General features: G+C 36.1%; 1 protein-coding gene across 2 annotated transcripts in view; it reads right to left on the bottom strand.

Annotated features, from left to right (window-relative positions):
• FCHSD2 (FCH and double SH3 domains 2) overlaps positions 1 to 22,381 on the bottom strand; it is a 307,059-nt gene that overhangs the window by 249,500 nt on the left and 35,178 nt on the right. For both annotated transcript variants that reach the window (XM_064576965.1, XM_064576964.1), the window contains exon 3: positions 5,424 to 5,469. In XM_064576965.1, the coding sequence (XP_064433035.1) occupies positions 5,424 to 5,469 (46 nt within the window). The remainder of the gene's footprint in view (positions 1 to 5,423; positions 5,470 to 22,381) is intronic.

The raw sequence follows: 22,381 nt of genomic DNA, 5'->3' as shown, positions 1-22,381 counted from the left end.
AGAGAATGAGAGAGCACGAGAGGGAGGAGGGTCAGAGGGAGAAGCAGACTCCCTGCTGAGCAGGGAGCCTGATGCGGGACTCGATCCCGGGATTCCAGGATCATGACCTGAGCCGAAGGCAGTCGCTTAACCAACTGAGCCACCCAGGCACCCCCCCAAATAACTTTTTTTAATTGGCAAAATATCTGAACACTTTACCAAAGAATTTGTACCAAGAGCAAATAAACACATGAAAATGATGCTTAACATCATTAACTATTAGGTAAATGCAAATTAAAACCACAATGAATACCACTGTGAACCTATTACAATATCTGAAATTGAAAAGACTATATCCAGTGTTGGGGAGAATGTAGAACAACTGATACTCTCATATACTGCTGGTGGGAATATAAAACGGTACAACTTCTTTAGAAAATAATTTGGCAGTTACTTCAGAAGACCCAGCCATTCTACTCCTATGTATTTACCCAAGAGAAATGAAACCATCTGTCCACACAAAAATGTTCACAGCAGCTTTATTTATAATACCTAAAAATAAAAACAACTCAAATGTCCATCAAGATGTGAATGGATAGGGGCACCTGGGTGGCTCATTTGGTTAAGCGACTGCCTTCGGCTCAGGTCATGATCCTGGAGTCCCGGGATCAAGTCCCGCATCGGGCTCCCTGCTCAGCAGGAAGTCTGCTTCTCCCTCTGACCTTCCTCCCTCTCATGTGCTCTCTCTCTCTCTCAAATAAGTGAATAAATAAAATCTTTAAAAAAAAAAAAGACGTGAATGGATAAATTGTGGTATATGCATACAAGAGAATATTGCTCAGCACAAAAAAAAGAAATGAACTATTGATACACACAACATAATAAGATAATTATGCTGATGAAAGAAGCCAGATAAGAAAGAGTACATACCATACAATCCCATTTATATAGAAAAAATGCACACTAATCTATAGTGATAAAAAGTAGATTAGTGATTGCCTGAGTGATAATGGGGAAAAGACAATCAGGGGTGAGTGACAGGAAGAGATTATAATAAGACATGAGGAAACTCTTGGTTGCTATAGACATGTTCTTATCTTGATTGTGATGATAGTTTCACAAGTATATAACTCAATAAGGCTGGGTTTTTGTTTTTGTTTTTTTAAGATTTTATTTTTAAGTAATCTTTACACCCAACGTGGGGCTCAAACTCACAACCCCGAGATCTGGAGTTGCAAGTTCTACCATCTGAGCCAGCGAGGCACCCCGAAGGCTGTTTAAGAAAAAAGTCAGTATAGGGTGCCTGGGTGGCTCAGTCGTCAAGCGTCTGCCTTCGGCTCAGGTCATGATCCCAGTGTCCTGGGATCGAGTCCCACATCGGGCTCCCTGCTCAGCGGGAGGCCTGCTTCTCCCTCTCCCACTCCCCCTGCTTGTGTTCCTGCTCTCGCTGTGTCTCTCTCTGTCAAATAAATAAATAAAATCTTTTAAAAAAAGAAAAAAGTCAGTATAGTGAATACTTGTGTAAGAGTGAGAGCAGTAAAGGGGGAGGGCACAAGAGGGATTTTTGGGGTGGTGTTAATGTTCTGTTTCTTGACCTGGGTACTAGTTATATGGGTGTGTTCACTTTGAAAATTCATGGAGCTGTACCTAGGATCTATACACTTTTCTATACACATGTTATATATCAATTTTTAAACAGCTTATTAAAAAAAATAGGATATTACTATACATTCATCAGAATGTCACTTTTTAATTTTAGACAATACCAAGTGTTGGCAAAGATGTGGAGCAACTATAACTCTCATACATTGCTGCTGAGCATCATGTAAACTGGTATAATCACTTTGGAAAACCAGTTGTAACTATTAAAGTGCTAACATACATATATACCCGGTGACCCAGCAGTTCTACTCCCAGGTGTTTACCTAACAGAAATGCATCCATATGTCCACCAAAAAACATGTACAACAGTTTTCCTTAGAAGCAACAGTCAAAATCATCCAAAACTGGAAGCAACTCAAATTTTAATCATCAGTAAACTGGAAAACAAATTGTGATATAGTCATTCAGTGGATATTATAATGAAAAAGAGTAAGCTACTCCTACACACAACAACATATATGAAACTCAAAACTTAATGGTGAATGAAAGAAATCAGAGTACACAGTACATGATACCATTTAATTTAAATTCAAAAACAGTAAACAATCCAAAGGTAACTATTCTGATAAGAATCTGTGTACTGGTTACCACTGGAAGGTAGGAGTAATGACTGCTTCTTGGACCCTGGTAATGTTCTACATCTTAATCTGAATAGTAGCTACAGGACTGTGTTCACTTCATAAAAATTTATCAAACAGTATACTCAAGATTTGTCCATCTTACTGTATATATGCTGTATTTCAATTTCTAAATCTTTTTCCTTTAACCTCAACACACAATGTGGGGTTTGAATTCATGACCTCAAGATCAAGTTGCATGCTCTACCAACTAAGCCAGCCAGGCACCCGTATTTCAATTTTTAAAATCTACCCCCCAAAATTTCACCCCTATACTGAGCCAGAGAAAGAAAAAAAAAGAAATAATGTAAACAGTCCAGCTGTCCTCTCTGACCACATCCCATCACCAATGAGTGTATGTCCCTCAGACAGCAAATGCAAGTAATAAACCTGACATAATTAGCACATACAGGGCGCCTGGGTGGCTCAGATGGTTAAGCGTCTGCCTTCGGCTCAGGTCATGATCTCAGGGTCCTGGGACGAGTCCCGCATCGGGCTCCCTGCTCCTTGGGAGCCTGCTTCTCCCTCTGCCTTTCTCTCTTGCTCTGTCTCTCATGAATAAAAAAAAAAAAAAAAAATCTTTAAATTAGCACATACTAGCAAAAACCACAGCTAGAATGTTAGTCATTTGAGGGGTTTCTCTACTATTGATAAGATGTAAAAACACTTAAGAAAAGAGTGTAGGGCGCCTGGGTGGCTCAGTTGGTTAAGCGACTGCCTTCAGCTCAGGTCATGATCCCAGAGTCCTGGGATCAAGTCCCGCATCGGGCTCCCTGCTCTGCGGGGAGCCTGCTTCTCCCTCTCCCACTCCCCCTGCTTGTGTTCCCTCTCTTGCTGTGTCTCTCTCTGTCAAATAAATAAAATCTTTAAAAAAAAAAAAAAAGAAAAGAGTGTAGATACTTCGTCTATATCATCAAGAAATAAATTGAAAAATTAATTGGAAAAATACTGAAGAGTAAGAAGAACTGAGAAAAATCACCTAAAAAGTAAATATGACAAATAACAAGAAGAATCTGCACACTGACTCTCCATAAATGTGCTCACTTGTCCCAAGCAGAGAGACAGTGGAACACTTTAATTTCTGAATATTATTATTCTATGAAATTTTAAAATATACATTAGGTATATTATACAGTTTATACATTATTATATAGAATTGTATAAACAAAACCAGGTATAATTTACTTAAAGGACACTTAAAAAAATTTTTCAAGAATAAATTAGATTGCTCTGTAGATGCAATTCCACTGTACTACATACATACATATATACACAAAAATACATATATCTACATACAAATAACATAAATACATGTTATAAACACACATAAAAACATATATATATATATGCACTTAATAGAACAAGAGATAAAAGTCCATACCATTTAGAGTTAGAAAAATAACAAAGGTACTAAAATAGTGCCAAATTACATTGGAAAGAGTAGGCCAAAAGGAATGACTTAGGAAGCTAATTTCTTATTTATTATAAAAAATAATCCAGCAATAATGTCTAGAGTTGACAAATCATGAATCAGTTATAAGCACATTATTTAAAGATATGGAAATGATCACCAGGAGAACCAAAATAGTCATCTACTTTTAATCTTTTCTCTGAGGATACTGACTGCTGTTGGGACAAAGGACTGCTAATCTTCATGCAATTTAATGTACTGTCTTGTATTTTTAATCATGAGCCTGTCCTATTTGATTATTAGAACTTTAAATCATGTTCCAGACAAATTTATCATACAAAAATTTTCACTTCATATAAATTTTAAGAGATCATATACTTTGGTCCCAGTGGAAACATATCTGTAAAAGGCGTAATAACTGCCCTATTTCACAGGTTTATTGAGAGGATTACATCAGATAATTTATGTAAAATAATCAGCAAAATCCCTAGTACACGGATTCAATAAATTTTAGCTATCATTATATTTGCATAGAATAAGGTTCAACACTAATTATTAGAACTGACACTAATTCATTATGTAAAGTACCTGATAAATAAGCACTCAATAACTAATGACTGAATTAACTAATTAATGAGTCTATCCAGCTTTCAAGAAATAGATAATTATCTTCTAAGATTACCAAATAAAATAGTTACCTTGTTAACTACAGTAAAATCAGAATAAAACTAAAATCAAAACCTGACATTTATAATTTTGGGAGTGGGAGGACATCAATTTTAGAATGCTATTCCACATGGAAAGTAATTGCTTACAAGGGCCAAAATTTCCAAATCATGTCAAACTGTTTTTATACAAGGAAAGGTAGTTATTAATTCTTAACATATCTACAAAATTATTTACCAACATAATTTTTTCTTGGCACATTTAGTTATCTGGGGGCAAATAAGATTTGAATTAAAATAAAGGAAGGAAATGCTTAAATTTCCCTAGAAATAGCATTACACCATCCATTGAAAGAACATCATTCTCTATCAACAGGGACCTAAATAGAAATCAATGCCTAACTGGATAAAATAAAATTAACCTTCTATAAGACTGCAGAGAATAGGATATATAAGAGAATGAATATACAGCTGACCCTTGAACAATGCGGGGATTAAGGGTGCCAACCCCCAATGTAGTCAGAAATCCACATATAACTTTGACTCCCTAAAAATTTAATTACTAAAAGCCTACTGCTGACCAGAAGACTTACTGATAATATAAGCAGTCAATTAACACATATTCTGTATATGTATTATATATTGTATTTTTACAAAAAAGTAACCCCTGAAGAAAATGTTAGTAAGAAAACTGAGGAAGAAGAAATACACTTACAAAACTGTACATAAATTTACTGGGGGGGGGGGAACCCCATATATAGGCAGAACCATGCAGTTCAAAACCATGTTGTTCAAGGGTCAAGTATATATACTTATAAAATGTATGCCTTATTTACACTTGTAAATACTTTACAAATTCTATAAATATTATCTTCTCTCCAAAGGTTCGTAACCTTCAGTGTAGTAAGGAGCAACTTACCTCCTCATCTAGAGATTCAAATGGAGTAAAAGGAGGATCAAAGTGAGATAGCCAGAATTAAAAAGAAAAACAGGATGCCGGGATAACAAAGTTTCTCTCCAACAACCATATCTGCCTTTAAGCCAAAGAAGAGGTATACCTAGAATGGTCACCTCAATTTCCAAGCTTACCTGTGCATACTCTCTTTCAATGGCAGCCTTCTTCTGACTGAATGTCCTAAAAACACAAATAAAAATTCATTACTAGAAGTATAACAATAATTTTATGTAAATTTATCAACCACCCTCAGATACTACCTGGTAAACTGTGTTCAGGGAAAGGACAATATTTTATTCATTTATGTTCCTAGGTACTGCTGACAAAAATCTCTGGAGTCAGAAAATCAAATCAAACATTCAAATCCTGCCTCCACCATGTACTAGCTGTATGACCTTGGTCAAGTCACTTGACTTCTCTGTGCCTCAAAATGGGATAGTAACAGTATTCACACCATAGAGATAGTGTAAAATTTACTTAATTAAAATATAGTAAGTGCTCATAACACTGTCTAGCACACAGTAAAACTATATATGTTAACTACTTTTATGACAGTGGCTAATGCATAGTAGGCACTAAAAATGTTCATTGAACTTAACCAATGTAGAGGGAACTATAGAAAACAAAGTTAAAATTAAATTTGGGGGGCACCTGGCTGGCTCAAATGGTAAAGCATGTAACTCTTGATCTCGGGGTTGTAAGTTCGAGCCCCACGTTGGGTGTAGATTACTTAAAAATAAAATCTTTATTTAAAAAAGTCAGGGGTGTCTGAGTGGCACAGTCAGTTACATGTCTGACTATTGGTTTTGGCTAAGGTGGCGATTTCAGGGTCATGAGATCGAGCCCCACATGGGACTCCACGCTCAGTGCACAGTCTGCTTCAGACTGTCTCTCCCACTGCCCCCACCACACGCTCTCTTTCTCTCACTCTCTCTCTAAAATGAATAAAACTTTTAAAAAAGAAGAAAATCAAATTTTGATCAGCTTAGCAACATGAAAAATAGTCAAATCAATTCCTTCATTCCAGTCCTTTGTAACAAGAGTTACAAAACAAAGTACAAGGCCACTAAATGTGGTATGATGGGTGCACCCTTTCCATACATGTATTATATTTTATAGATTCTACGGTAACACTTTTCACATTTTAACATTTATGATACTGGGATTCATCTTTTAATAACGATTAGCAGTATTTTCTTCTACCTTAACAGTACATGAAATAACAGTACACCTTATAAACCATAGGCAAAGTAGTCAATGAAATTTGGTAATATTGACAATTTAGCTTAAGACTTTTCTATTAGGAGCCAGGCATCTGTACTCTTAAAAGCATTTCACTAAGGCAGAAATATCAGAATAAAATGTGAAAAATATAAAGAAAAGGGTGGGATTGGAAAAAAAAAAAAAGACAATTTAAGCCAAAGCTTCCACTTTAACAATTATTTAAACTTTACCAACATGACTATTCATTTCTTATATAAGAAAAACTACTATTTAAAATCTTACTACATTTGTTTTGAGTGAATAACTGTTATTTAGCCTTAAAAAGTAAGGAAATACCAACACATATGCTATAACAAGGATGAACCTTGAGGATATTATGCTGAATGAAGTCAGTCACAAAAAGACAAATACTCTGGGATTCCATTTATATGAGGTACTTAGAGTAGTCAAAATCATATTGATGGAAAGAACAGAGGTTGCAAGGGGTTGGAAGGAGAGGATCAGAAGACTCATTATTTAACCAGTATAGTTTCAGTTTTACAAGATGAGGGGTTCTGGAGATAGATGATGGTGATAGTTGCAGAACAATATGAAGTACTTAATACCACTAAACTGTACACTTAAAAATGGCTAACACAGTATATTTTATGTCATACATATTTTACTACAGTAAAAAAATGGAAAACATAAAGTACAGCAAGACCCTTTTCCTTAGGGGTACTGCACATTTTAAAGCATTTAACACAGTCCTTTAAAATACAATTAGTCTACTGTCCTTAAAACATATAAACTATGCATTATATATGCATATATAAATACACTCTATGCATTTATATACTGTTTTATATAACACACACACATCAAAATAGTAATTAAGTTTTCTCTGGGTAACAGAATTACAGGCTTTCAACTTTCTTCATTTGCTTTCTATTATTTTCTGATATTTTAGTAAGAATTCCTACCATTTTTAAAAAAAATTTAAGCCCTCATTTTTAAATAAATGCACACACACACACACACGCATACACCTTTTATGTACCCATGTTTTTTACTAAAATTGTACCAGAAATTATGACTAGTACTACCAAATATGTGATCTTCCCATCTACCATAAATACCCAGGCAAAAGAAACTAAAATGAACTAACTTCTACTTTCCCCATTAAAAAATCTGAAAACTTGGTGCACCTGGCTGGCTCAGTCGCTAAGCGTCTGCCTTCTGCTCAGGTCATGATCCCAGGGTCCTGGGATCGAGCCCCGCATCAGGCTCCCTGCTCGGCAGGAAGCCTGCTTCTCCCTCTCCCTCTCCCACTCCCCCTGTTTGTGTTCCCTCTCTCACTGTGTCTCTCTCTCAAATAAATAAAATCTTTAAAAAAAAAAAAATCTGAAAACTTACCCATATTTGGAAGGAGGCAGAATTTTTTAATATTTTACAAAACATGAAAGCAAAATATTTAAGCTATGAAAGCTTAGATGTAACTCATCTTGAAATAAGGATATTCAAGTGAAGTCACCAGGAAAACAGAACTCTTTTACTCTGAACATGCATATTAAGTAGTTTTAAAGTTCTCAGTGGAATTTTTAGTTGTTATGAAACAATTACATGTCTACTAAGTAATTTTCTAACAAAAGAAAACAAATCCAAGTTGACAACTAGTCAAAATCAACATCATTAATATTAGAAATCTATTTATTATAATTCACAGTCAAGAGAGCAGAACAAAAAAAAACTTCTCATAATCTCCATATAAGATGAAAAAGCATTGGTTAAAATTCAACATCAGTTTCTCATAAATACCTTTAGAAATATTAATGGGTGCTATAATTAAACAGATGGACAAGAACAAGTGATGGCAAGGACATGGAGAAATGAGAACTCTCATACAACACTGGTAGGAATGTAAAAAGATGCAGCTGCTTCAGAAAATCATAGTCAGAGTTCCTCAAAAGGTTAAACATAGAGTTACCATATGACCCAGCAGTTCTATTCCTAGGTATATACCCAGGAAAACTTAAAACATATGTCTATACAAAAACTTGTAAATGAATGTTCATAGCATTATTCATGATCGCCAAAAACTGGAAACAACCCAAATGTCCATCAACTGATAATCAGATAAAAAAGATGTGGTATATTCATATGATGGAATATTATTCAAAAAAGGAATGAAATACTGATACATGATACAATATGGATGAACCTGGAAAGCACTATGCTAAGAAGTCACATAAAAGGCCACATATTACAATATGGATGAACCTGGAAAGCACTGTGCTAAGAAGTCACATAAAAGGCCACATATTATACGACTCCATTCATATACAATGTCCCAGAATAGGCAAGCCTATAGAGACAGAAAGTAGATCAGTGGCTGCTAAGGGTTGGAGAGTTAAGTCTGCTATTATTTCAAAAATATTTTTCTTTTAACTAGATAGGTTGATTATAAAGTTCATATGGAAAAATGAACATTTAAGAATAGTTATAAACATTTTGAAAAAGAATAGTATTTAAAAAAGACCTACTCTCATCAGATAATAAAAATTAATTTAAAAAGTGACAATACTTAAGACAGCTTGGTAATGGAACATGAGTAAACAGAGAGATAATGAAACATAATCAGAAATATACCTAAGGGCGCCTGGGTGGCTCAGATGGTTGAGCGTCTGCCTTCGGCTCAGGTCATGATCCCAGAGTCCTGGGATCGAGTCCCTCATCGGGCTCTCTGCTCCTTGGGAGCCTGCTTCTCCCTCTGCTTCTCCCTCTGCCTCTCTCTCTCTCTCTCTCTGTCTCTCATGAATAAATAAATAAAAATCTTAAAAAAAAAGAACTATACCTAAAATAGAGCTACCCTACAACCCAGCAATTGCACTACTAGGTATTTATCCAAAGGATACAAACATAGTGATTCAAAGGGCCACATGCACCCCAATGTTTAGAGCAGCAATGTCTACAAGAGCCAATATATGGAAAGCCCCCAAATGTCCATTGACAGATGAATGGATAAAGATGTGGTATGTGTGTGGGTGTGTCTGTGTGTGTGTATACACACACATATATAAGCATGTGTGTGTACTGTGTGTGTATGTGTGTGTATACATATATGTATATACATAATGGAATATTACTCAGCCATCAAAAAGAATTAAATCTCGCCATTTGCAGCAACATGGATGGAACTAAAGGGTATTATGCTAAGTGAAATAAGTCAGTCACAGAAAAACAAATATCATATAATTTCACTCATGTGGAATTTAAGAAACAAAACAGATGAACATAGGGGAAGGGAAGAAAAATAAAAGATGAAAACAGAGATGGAAGCAAACCATTAGAGACTCTTAACTATAGAAAACAAACTGAGGGTTGCTGGAGTGGAGGTGGGGGGGGGATGGGGTCTTTTTCCCTTTGAATCAAAATGTTCTCTTTTCCAGTTACTAAATTTTTGTGTATTTGGGTGTCTTTCTTTCTTTTTCTTTTCTTTCCTCCCTCCCTCCTCCCTCTGTCTTTCTGTCTCTCTCTCTCTCTCTCTCTCTCCCTCTTTCTTTTTTTCAGTGCCAGAAACAAATTCTTTACTCTGTACATTCCAATTCAAAGTGATTGAATGCAAGGAACTGGGTGCTTACAAAATTATTTGAGGATGTGGAGGGGGGCAAGAGGCAGGGATCCACAGGTGGACTTCACAGGTTACCAGCATAGCTGGGACCAAGAGATCAGGGAGCGTTGACTGATCTCACTACTATGACTGAGGTCTGGCCTTTGCCCTTGGCTTCTGGGGAGTAATCTCTAAACCTCTGGAATGTTATGACTGATAATAGTGTTTTTATTTACCTGGAGACTTTAGGCCCTGTCAGAAAGCCTATGCTAACAATGTGATTTATTGAGAGTGGTGTGGAGAAGAGGGGGGCTGGGACATGTGGTATGAACTCAACCTGTGAAGAAAGTGGAAATTAAGGTCAGCCCCATGGGCAGTCAATCATATCCAAGTGGCCAAACACACCTCTTCCCTTGGCTCATTTTAAACTACATCCTTTCACTATAAAAAAACACAACCTTCAGTAAACTTTCAGTGAGTTGTGTGAGTCCTTCTATGAATTATCAAATCTAAGGGTGGTCCTGGGGACCCCTGATCTTGTAAGTCATTTCAGAAGTGAGGGTGATCTTAGAGACCTCCAAACTTGCAGCTGGCATCAAAAGTGAAAGAACTGTCTTGGGGACTCCCTAACTCCATAATTCATCACCAGGATCAGAAGAACACCTAAAAATGTTCAAATTATTAATGGTGGTAGTGGAAATGGGATATCAATAACTATAATGATGAATGTTAAAAATAAACACACACACTAAATGGCTAAAATTTAAAAGACTGGTAACTATAAATATCAGTGAGAATACAGATAATGAAACTCTGTTAGTGGTGGGAATATAAAATAATACAACCACTTTGGGAAAAAGTACAGTATTTCTTATATAATTAAGCACATATCTATCTTGATGTAGCAATTTTAAAAGTAGGCATTTACCAAAAGAAATGAAAACATATGTCCCTAAAAACACAAAAATATTTATAGCACCTTTATTCACAGACAAAAACAGGAAACAGTCCAGGTGTCCATCAGTGGGATAATAGATCAACAAACAGCGACATATATCCAAACTATATAAAGAACTTCTAAAACTCAACACCCAAAAATCAAATAATCCAATTAAGAAATGGGCAGATGACATGAACAGACAACCTTTCAAAGAGACACACAGATGGCCAACAGAGACACACGAAAAGATGCTCAACATCACTCATCATCAGGGAAATACAAATCAAAATTACAATGAGAGATCACCTCACACCTATCAAAAGAGCTAAAATGAACAACCCAAGAAACAACAGGTGCTGACAAGGATGTGGAGTTAGGGGACCTCTCCTGCACTGTTAGTAGGAATGCTGGCACAATACTCAAACTATGGAAGCAGCCCAAGTGTCCATCAACTGATAATGGATAAAGAAGATGTGTTATGGGGGCACCTGGGTGGCTCAGTCGTTAAGTGTCTGCCTTCGGCTCAGGTCGTGATCCCAGGGTCCTGGATCGAGCCCCGCATCGGGCTCCCTGCTCTGCGGGGAAGCCTGCTTCTCCCTCTCCTACTCCCCCTGCTTGTGTTCCCTCTCTCGCTATGTCTCTGTCAAATAAATAAAATCTTAAAAAAAAAAAAAAAAGATGTGTTATGTATGTGTATATAGATATAAATAATGGAATATTACTCAGCCAAAAAAAAGAATAAAATCTTGCCATTTGCAATGACATGGATGGAGGAAGGAGTATTATGCTAAGTGAAATAAGTTAGTCAGAGAAAGACAAATACCGTATGACTTCACTCATATGTGGAATTTAAGAAACAAAAACAAATGAGCAAAGGTGAGAGAGAGTAGACAGGTAAACCAAGAAATAGACTTAACTGTAGAGAACAAAATGATGGTTATCAGAGGGGAGGTGGGGGGGGATGGGTTACACAGGTGATGGGGATTAAGGAAGGCACTTGTGATGAGCACCAGGTGTTGTATGGAAGTGTTGAATTACTATATTGTACACCTGAAACTAATATTACACTGTATGTTAACTAACTGGAATTTAAATTAAAAAAATTTTTTAAGTGATATATTCTTAAAATGGAATAAAACTCAGCAATAAAAACAAATGGACTGTAAAATGACTACCACATTTTTATTATCCTGAATTAGTTCACCCCCGTTATTTTACAAATAACACTGTGTAAATGCAACTAATATCAGGATATAAAAATAATTTTTTAGCATGGACAGCAAACTGGGGTAAGGGAACTAGTACTTAAATTATCAGCATGTTGACAACTCTGTCATAATAAAACCTTTATGGGGCGCCTGGGTGGCTCAGTCAGTTAAGCCTCTGCCTTTGGTTCAGGTCATGATCCCAGGGTCCTGGGATCAAGCCCCATGTCAGGCTCCCTGCTCAGCGGGGAGCCTGCTTCTCCCTCTCCCTCTACCTCTCTCCCCTGCTTGTGCGCATGCACTCAAAAAAAATTTTTTTAAACAAAGCAAGTAGAATAAAGAACTGAAACTATACAAGTCTGGCACAGAGGAAATTATTTGGCTCCTAATAAAAATATTCACCAACAACATTCACTGAGTATCTTCTGAATTTCAGGTATTCTGCTAAACAGGTACAAGAAATATAAAGATGAGACATGGACTCTCCTCTCAAGGGATTCATGAGCACAAGGTATAAATGGATGATGCCAAGATTCACAAATGCTATCATCATAAAATGAAAAGTAGAAAGTGTTCTTATTTCTTATTAATTAGGCAACAATAGGCAAATTTATTTTCCTGCCTGTGCTTCGGTTTCCTATAAAAAGAACACCTACCTCATAGGATTATTATGAGGATGAAATGTACATATTTGTAAAGCACTCAGAACAGACTTGGTACATACTAAATGCTAGAAAGTCTTTGTTAAATAAGTGCAAATACATTCCACATTTTATAATTATGAAATTTAATCCAGTTTAAATATTTTGACTAAATGAATATGCAAAGCACTAACAAAAAAATACTTTTAAAGTAACTCTGGTCTTGATGACAGAGCAATGTGTGAATCTCCCTACTCCTCTTGGAAATTACCCAAAAGCAATAATAAATAAAAAACATAAATGCAAATGTGATCTCCAATAAAACTAGGAAACACGTGAAAGATAGTCCAAAAGAGAGACAAAGCTGAAGAAAGAGGGTGAATATGAGGCCTGAGGCTCTAAAACTCAAGGGGGGGAGGTATGTACATTTCTTCAAGTATACTTCCTGAGGTATAAAATTTAAACCACATTTGCAACAACAAAAACAGGGGACATGGGCTAGCGGAAGGAGTTTTGCTGCTCACAGTTTGAAGAAGTAGAGGAGACAGTACTAAATTAGGAATCACACAAACAAGCTACACTAGCAGAAATTAGGCTGCTGGTGTGGCAAAAAGATAGTGAGACAGCCTACACTATGAACAGTCCTACAGCAAATCTTCTCTGGCGGAGGAGAAATGAAATAAATTCATATACACAACCCTGGTTATAAAGAAAATTACTGTAAATTTGGAAGACAGTAGCTACCCTGAGACACCTACTTCTGATATCCTAAAACGCTGTACAGGAAGAACTCTCTTCATTCAAAAATAAATAACCCAAAAAAGAAGCAGGAATAGAATATATAAATGCAAAACTTAAAAAAGGAAAAACAGTAGCCAAAGGACACTCATGAGAAAAATGCTGCCATGGAGCAGATAAAAAATGTAACCAAGGGGTGCCTGGGTGGCTCAGTCGTTAAGCATCTGCCTTCGGCTCAGGTCATGATCCCAGGGTCCTGGAATCGAGCCCCACATCGGGCTCCCTGCTCCGCATAGAGCCTGCTTCTCCCTCTCCCCCTCCCCCTACTTGTGTTCCCTCTCTCGCTGTCTCTCTGTCAAATAAATAAATAAAATCTTTTTAAAAAAATTTTTTTTAATTAAAAAAAAAATGTAACCAAATATTTTAAATGAATTTTAAAAACTTAAATAATAATTTTTAAAACTAATTGAAGCAAGTACCAGTTACAGATTGAGTTACAATGTTTAAGTGCCAAGAGAATAGCAGTCTTGTTGACTTCCCAAAACCTTAACTACTCACAGCCTCCTACTGACAGGAAGCCTTACCAATAACAGCCAATTAACGCATATTTTGCATGTTATATGTATTACATATGTATTCTTACAATAAACTAAACTGGATAAAAGAAAATGTTATTAAGAAAATTATAAGGAAAATAAATTTACAGTACTGGACTACATTTATCAAAAAAAATTGGACCCACATGGTTCAAACCCATGTTGTCCAAGGGTCAACTGTATGTTACTGAGGATTTTTGTATGTGCCCCTTATCATATTAAGGAAGTTTCCTTTTATTCCTAGTTTACTGAGTGTTCTTTTAATGTATTTATTTAAAATTTTTTATTTGAGTAGCTGACACATAATGCTACATGTGTTTATATGTGTTACAATGTTTCAGGTATACAACAGTGATTCAACTTCTTTATAAATTATGCCATGACCATCACAAGTGTAGCTACTATCTGTCACCACACAATGCTATTACAATATCACTGACTATATTTTCTATGCTATGCCTTTAGTTTACTGAGCATTTTTATCACAAAAAGGTGTTAAATTTTGTCAAATGCTTTCTTTGCCTCTATTGAGATGATTATGTGGTTTTTGTCCTTTTTCTGTTCATATGGTGTACTTCATTCATTGATTTTCTTATATTGAACTTTTGCATTCCTAGGATGAATCTCACTTCATCGTACTGTATAAATCTGTAAATGTGTTGTCAGATTCGGTTTGTCAGTGTTTTGTCGAAAACCTTTGCATCAGTGTTCGTGACGGATATTAATTTTTAGTTTTCTTGTTCTTTGTCTGACTTTCATATCAGAATAATGAGGACCTCATAGAATGTGAGTGTTCCCTCCTCTTCTATTCTCTGGAAGTGTTTGAGAAGGATTAATTAACTCTTTTTTAACTGTTTGGTAAAATCCACCCATGAAGCTGTGTTGTCCTGGACTTTTTGTTGGAAAGTTTTTGATTACTGATTCAATCTTTACTTGTGAAAGGTCTGTTGAGAATTTCTATTTTTTCTTGAATCGGTTTTGGTAATTTGTATGTTTCTAGGAATTTGCCCTTTCTATCTAGGTTATCCAATTTGTTGGCATACAATTGCTCCTAGTACTCTTTTACAATACTTTTTACTTCAATGGTAGGATAGAGAGTAATGTTCCTTTTTTTTTTTAAGATTTTATTTATTTATTTGAGAGAGAGAGAGCTGCAGAGGGAGAGAGAGAAGCAGACTCCCCACTGAACAGGGAACCCAATGTGGGACCCTGGGATTATAACCTGAGCCAAAGACAGATGCTTAACTAACTATGCCACCCAGGTGCCGTAATGTCCCTACTTTCATTTCTGATTTTAGTTATTTGCATCTTCTCTCCTTTTTTCTTGGACTAGTTAAAGGTTTGTCTCTTAAGAATCAACTTTGGTTTCGTTAATTCTCTACTGTCTTTCTATTCTCTATTTCATTTATCTCTGATCTAATCTTTATTGTTTTCTTCCTTTTGCTGGCTTTGAATTTAGTTTGCTCTTTTTCTAGTTTCTTGGGTGCAAAGTTAGGTTGATTTGAGATCTTTCTTTATTTTTAATGTAGGTGTTAGAACAATCAATTTCCCAGAGTAGTGTCACTGTATACCATAAGTTTTGGTATACTGGGTTTTTGTTTTCATTCCTGGCAAAGTATTTTCTAATTTTCCCAAGGATTTCTTTTGACCTACTAGTTGTTTAAGAATATGTTGTTAAATTTCCACATATTTGCAAACTTTTCAGTCTTCCTTCTGTTAATTGATTTCTGTAGCTTCATTCCATTGGGGTCAGAGAAGATATTTTGTATGACTGTGATCTTTTAAAATTTACTGGTAATTGTTTATGGCCCAACTTACGTTCTATCCTGGAGAATATTCCATGTGTATTTGAAAAGAATGTATATCCTGCTTTGTTGGGTAGAGTGTTCTGTATATGTTTGTGAGGCCTAGTTGGTTTATATTATTTTTCAATGAAATGGAATTGATGATCAAGAAACAAACCCAAACATCTATAGCCAACTGATTTTCAACAAGGATGCCAAGACCATTCAAAGGAGAAAGAGGAGTCTTTTCAACAAATAGTGCTAGGACAAGTGAATTTCCACTTACAAAAGAATGAAGTTGGACCCCTATCTCATTCCAAATATAAAACTTAACTCAAAATAGATCGAACACTAAATGTAACAGATAAAACTATAAATTCTTTTTTTAAACTATAAAATTCTTACAAGAGGGCGCCTGGGTGGCTCAGTTGGTTAAGCGACTGCCTTCGGCTCAGGTCATGATCCCAGGGTCCTGGGATCAAGTCCCACATCGGGCTCCCTGCTCTGCAGGGAGCCTGCTTTTCCCTCTCCCACTCCCCCTGCTTGTGTTCCCTCTCTCGCTGTGTCTCTCTCTGTCAAATAAATAAATAAAATCTTAAAATAAAATAAAATAAAATAAAATAGAATTCTTACAAGAAAGCACAGAAGTAAGTCTTCAAGATCTCCAACTTGGCAATAGACTTTTATTTATTGTTTGTTTGAGAGAGTGGGGGGGGAGCAGAGGAGAGGGAGAGAATCCTCAAGCAGACTCCCCACTGAGCATGGAGCCCAAAGTGGGGCTCAAACCCAGGACCCTGAGATCATGACCCGAGCCAAAGCCAAGAGCTGGACACTCAACTGACTGAGCCACCCAGGTGCCCCTTGGCAACAGATTCTTAAATGGAACACCAAAAGCATATCAACAACAACAACAAAAAATAAGTAAAATGAACTTTACCAAAATTAAAGATGTTTGTGCATCAAAGGACATTATCAAGAATATGAAAAGAAGGGGTGCCTGGCTGACTCAGTAGATAGAACATGTATGAGACTCTTGACCTTGGAGTTTTAAGTTCGAGACCCACACTGGGTGTAGAGATTACTTAAAATAGTAAAAAAAGGGGCGCCTGGGTGGCTCAGATGGTTAAGCGTCTGCCTTCGGCTCAGGTCATGATCCCAGGGTCCTGGGATCAAAGTCCCACATCGGGCTCCTGACTCAGTGGGGAGTCTGCTTCTTCCTCTCCCTCTGCCTCTCCCACTGCTCATGCTCTCTCGCTCTCTCTGTATCTCTGTGTCTCAAATGAATAAATAAAATCTTTAAAAAATAATAATAATAAAATAAAATAAAATAGTAAAAAAAAAGGGGGGTATGAAAAGACAACAGATTGGTAAAAGTATTTGCAAATCATATAACTGATAATGGTTTAATATCCAGAATACATAAAGAACTCTTACAAATCTACAGCAAAGAGACAAACAGGCCAATTTTAAAAAGGGCAAAGATATTAAATATACATTTCTCCACAGGAAATATACAAATGGCCAATGAGCACACAAAAGCACATAAAAAAGATGTTCAACATCCATTAGTCCACTAGGAAAATACAAATCAAAACCACCATGAGATATCACTTCACACCCACTAGAATGGTTATAAAACAAAAACAAAATGGAAAAGAACAAGTACTAGACCAGGATGTGGAGAAATAAGAACCCTCCTATATTACCGATGAGAATGTAAAATGGTGCACCTGCTATGGAAAACAGCTTGGCACATCCTCAAAAAGCTAAACACAGAATTACTATATGCTGTAACAATTCCACTCCTCGGAATATACTGAAAAGAACTGAAAATAGATATTAAAACAAAAGTTTATAGACAAAAGTTCATTGCAGCATTATTCATAATAGCCAAAAAGTGGAAACAACCCAAATGTCCATCAACAGCTCAATAAATAAAATGTGGTATATTCATATAATGAACTATTACTTAGCCGCAGAAAGTAATACTGATATATACTATAACATGGATGAACCTCAAAAACACTATGCTACATGAAAGAAGCCAGTCACAAATGGCCACTGTATTTGTAAGGTTCTCCAGAGAAACAGGACCAATATGATGTGTGTATGTATAAAATGAGATTTACTTTAAGGAATTGGCTCACATGATTATGGAGGCTGGCAAATCTAAAATCTGCAAGGTGGGATAATAGACTAGAAACCAAGAGAAAAGTCAGTGCTGCAATTTAAGTCAAAGGTCATCAGGTTAAAGACTCACAAAGGAGCTGATGATGCCGTTCAAGTCCAAAGGCCATCTGCTGCAGAATTATCTTACTTGGGAAGGAGGCCAGTCTTTTGTTCTATTCAGGCCTTCTGCTAATTATATGACGCCCATCCATAATATGGTGAGCAATGTGCTTTACTCAAATTCCACTGACTTAAATGTTAGTCTCATACAAAAACATCTTCAGAAAAACATTCAGAATAATGATTGACCCATATCTGGGCACTGTGGACCAGCCAAGTTGACATAAAAATTAAACAACACAGCTACACACTATATGATTCCATTTACAGGAAATGTTCAGAGAAGACAAATCTACAGAAATAAAAAGGAGATTAATCATTGTCATGAGCTTAGCTAGGGAAGGAGGTGAAATAGTGAGTGACTGCTTATTTGTATGGGGTTTCTTTTTGGGGTAATAAAAATGTTCCGGAGTTAATGGTGATACTTGTACAACACTGTGAATATACTAGAAGCCACCCACTGTACATTTTAAAATGGTTAAATAAGTATAACTTTCTGTTATGTTCATTTTACTTTAATTTTAATTTAAAAAAAAATAACTTATTGATGTATCCTGGGAATAAGATGTGGGTCCAAAAGTAAGAGTGGGTCCAAAAGCTCCACTTGGTGAATCAATGGGCCTTAAAAACAGATAGCAGATTGTGTTCCTGCTCTCGCTCTCTGTCAAATAAATAAATAAATAAAATCTTTAAAAAAAAAAAAAAAAGATAGCAGAAGTAAACTACTGAATTCCTAAGGGCTCCAAAAGCAGTATGCAAACAGCCAGAAAAGAGAAAAATACACGGATCGAGGAAGTGCAAGGTGGAACCACGGGAGTCCACAGGAAGTGCAAAGAACCTATAGAAGTGCTCCAAAAATTTGGCAATCTAGATGAAATGGGACAAATTCCTTGAAGAACACAACCAAAAATAGAAAACTTGAAAAGCCCTACAACAATTTAAAGTGTAAATTGTAATTAAAAGCTAAATGTCTATGCTACCCAAAGCAATCTACACATTCAATACAAACCCTATCAAAATACCATCAGCATTTTTCATAGAGCAGGAACAAACAATCCTAAAATTTGTATGGAACCAGAAAAGACCCTGAACAGCCAAAGTAATGTTGAAAAAGAAAACCAAAACTGGTGGCATCATAATTCCATACTTGCAGCTCTATTACAAAGCTGTAATCATCAAGACAGTATAGTACTGGCACAAAAACAGACACACAGATCAATGGAACAGAATAGAGAACCCAGAAATGGACCCACAACTCTTCGGTCAACTAATCTTCGACAAAGCAGGAAAGAATGTCCAATGGAAAAAAGACAGTCTCTTCAACAAATGGTGTTGGGAAAATTGGACAGCCCCATGCAGAAGAATGAAACTGGACCATTTCCTTACACCATATACAGACTCAAAATGGATGAAAGACCTCAACGTGAGACAGGAATTCATCAAAATCCTAGAGGAGAACACAGGCAGCAACCTCTTTGACCTCAGCTGTAGCAAATTCTTGCTAGACACGTCTCCAGAGGCAAGGGAAACAAAAGTAAAAATGAACTATTGGGACTTCATCAAGATAAAAAGCTTCTGCACAGCAAAGGAAACAGTCAACAAAACCAAGACAACCGACAGAATGGGGGAAGATATTTGTAAATGACTTATCAGATAAAGGGCTAGTATCCAAAACCTATAAAGAACTTATCATTTAACACCCAAAAAACAAAAAATCCAGTCAAGAAATGGGCAGAAGAAGTGAACAGACATTTGTCCAAAGAAGACGTACAAATGGCCAACAGACGCATGAAAAAATGCTCAACATCACGCGGCATCAGGGAAATACAAGTCATACCACAATGAGAACCACCTCACACCAGTCAGAATGGCTAAAATTAACAACTCAGGAAACAACAGATGTTGGTGAGGATACATAGAAAGGGGAACCCTCTTACACTGTTGGTGGAAATGCAAACTGGTACAGCCACTCTGGAAAACAGTATAGAGGTTCCTCAAAAAATTAAAAATAGAGCTAAACTATAACCCAGCAATTGCACTACTAGATATTTATCCAAAGGATACAAACATAGTGATTCAAAGGGGCACATGTACCCCAATGTTTATAGCAGCAATGTCCACAATAGCCAAAATATGGAAAGCCCCCAAATGTCCATTGACAGATAAATGGATAAAGAAGATGTGATATATATATAATGGAATATTAATCAACCATCAAAAAAATGAAATCTTGCCATTTGCAAAGATGTGGATGGAACCACAGGGTATTATGCTAAGTGAAATAAGTCAGTCAGAGAAAGACAAATACGATATGATTTTATTCATATGTGGAACTGAAGAAACAAAACAGATGAACATAGGGGAAGGGAAGGAAAATAAAGTTAAGATGAAAACAGAGGAAAGCAAACCATTAGAGACTCTTAACTACAGGAAACAAACCAAGGGTTGCTGGAGGGGTGAGATGGGTTAATTGGGTGATGGGCATTAAGGAGGGCACTTGATGTAATGAACACTGGGTGTTATATGCAACTGCTTAGTCACTAAATTCTACTTCTGAAACTAGTAATACAGTACATGTCAACTAAATTGAATTTATATTAAAAATTTTTTTAAATAGTTCATCTCTCAAAAGCAAAAACCGCAGGCCTAGATGGCTTCACTGGTTAATTCTATCAAACATTTAAGAAATAACAGCATCATGGGGCGCCTGGGTGGCTCAGTTAAGCGGCTGCCTTCAGCCCAGGTCATGATTCCAGGGTCCTGGGATCAAGCCCCATGTCGGGCTCCCTGCTGAGCGGGGAGCCTGCTTCTCCCTCTCCCTCTACCTGCTGCTCCCCCTTCTTGTACTTTAATAAAAAATAAAAAATCTTAAAAAAAAAAAAAGAAAAGAAATAACAGCATCATATATAAACTCTTCCAGAAAGCAGAAAAGAGAACACTTTCTCACTCATTTTATGAGGCCAGTATTACCCCTACACAAAAACTTAGAAAGACAGCATCGAAAAACAAAAATTCTACAGCAAATATCCCTTATAAATATAGATGTAAAAGCTCTTAACTATATATTAGCAAATCAAATCCATTTTATATTTTTATATAAAAAGGATAATACATAATGACCATATCAAGTTTATCTGAGGAATGCAAACATGGTTCCAGAACCAAAAATTCATCAGTGTAACTCAACACAGAATAAAGGAGAAAAGCTACATGATCATTTCCATAGATGCAGCAAAAATATTTAACAAAATCCAACATCAGGAATTTAACCAAGGAGGTAAAAGATGTGAACACTGAAAACTATAAGACATGTATGAAAGAAATTGAAGATGACACAAATAAATGGAAAAATGTGTTCACTGATCAAAAGAATTAATATTGTTAAAATATCCATACTAACCAGAACCTATAGATTCAATGCAATCTATACCAAAATTCCAATGGCATTTTTCACAATAATGGAAAAAAAAACCTAAAATTACACCAAAGAGCCAAAGCAATTCTGAAAAAGAAAAATAGAGCTGGAGGCATCACACTTACTGATTTCAAACTATATTATAAAGCTAAAGTAATCAAAACCATACTGGCATCAAAGAAAGACACACAGACCAATGAATCAGAATAGCCCAGAAATAAACCCATATATATACAGTCAACTAATATTTGACAAGGGAGCCAAGAATACTTAATAGGGAAAGGAGAGTGTCTTCAACAAATGGTACTGAGAAAACCGAGTAGTCACATATAAAAGAATGAAATTTGACCCCTATTTTATACCACTCACAAAAATTAACTTGAAATAGATTAAAAACTTAAATGTAAGACTGGAAGCCATAAAACTCCTAGAAGAAAACATAACGTAAAAAAGTTTGACATTGATCTTGGCAATAATTTTCTGGATATGACACAAATGCACAAGCAACAAAAGGAAAAATAAACAAATAGAATACATCAAACTAAAAAATTGCACAGCAAAAGAAATAATCAATAAACTGAGAAGACAATCTACAAATTGAGAGAAAATATTTGCAAGCCAAATATCTGATAAGGTGTTAATATCTAAAATTCAAAGGAACTCATATAACT

This window comes from Mirounga angustirostris, unplaced genomic scaffold (assembly GCF_029215605.1).
Source record: "Mirounga angustirostris isolate CCGP_5_RB_7025 unplaced genomic scaffold, mMirAng1.0.hap1 SCAF_13, whole genome shotgun sequence".
NCBI classification, from domain to species: domain Eukaryota; kingdom Metazoa; phylum Chordata; class Mammalia; order Carnivora; family Phocidae; genus Mirounga; species Mirounga angustirostris.
Note: the sequence above shows the minus strand (reverse complement) of the source record. Positions and strands in the feature narration are given on the sequence as shown.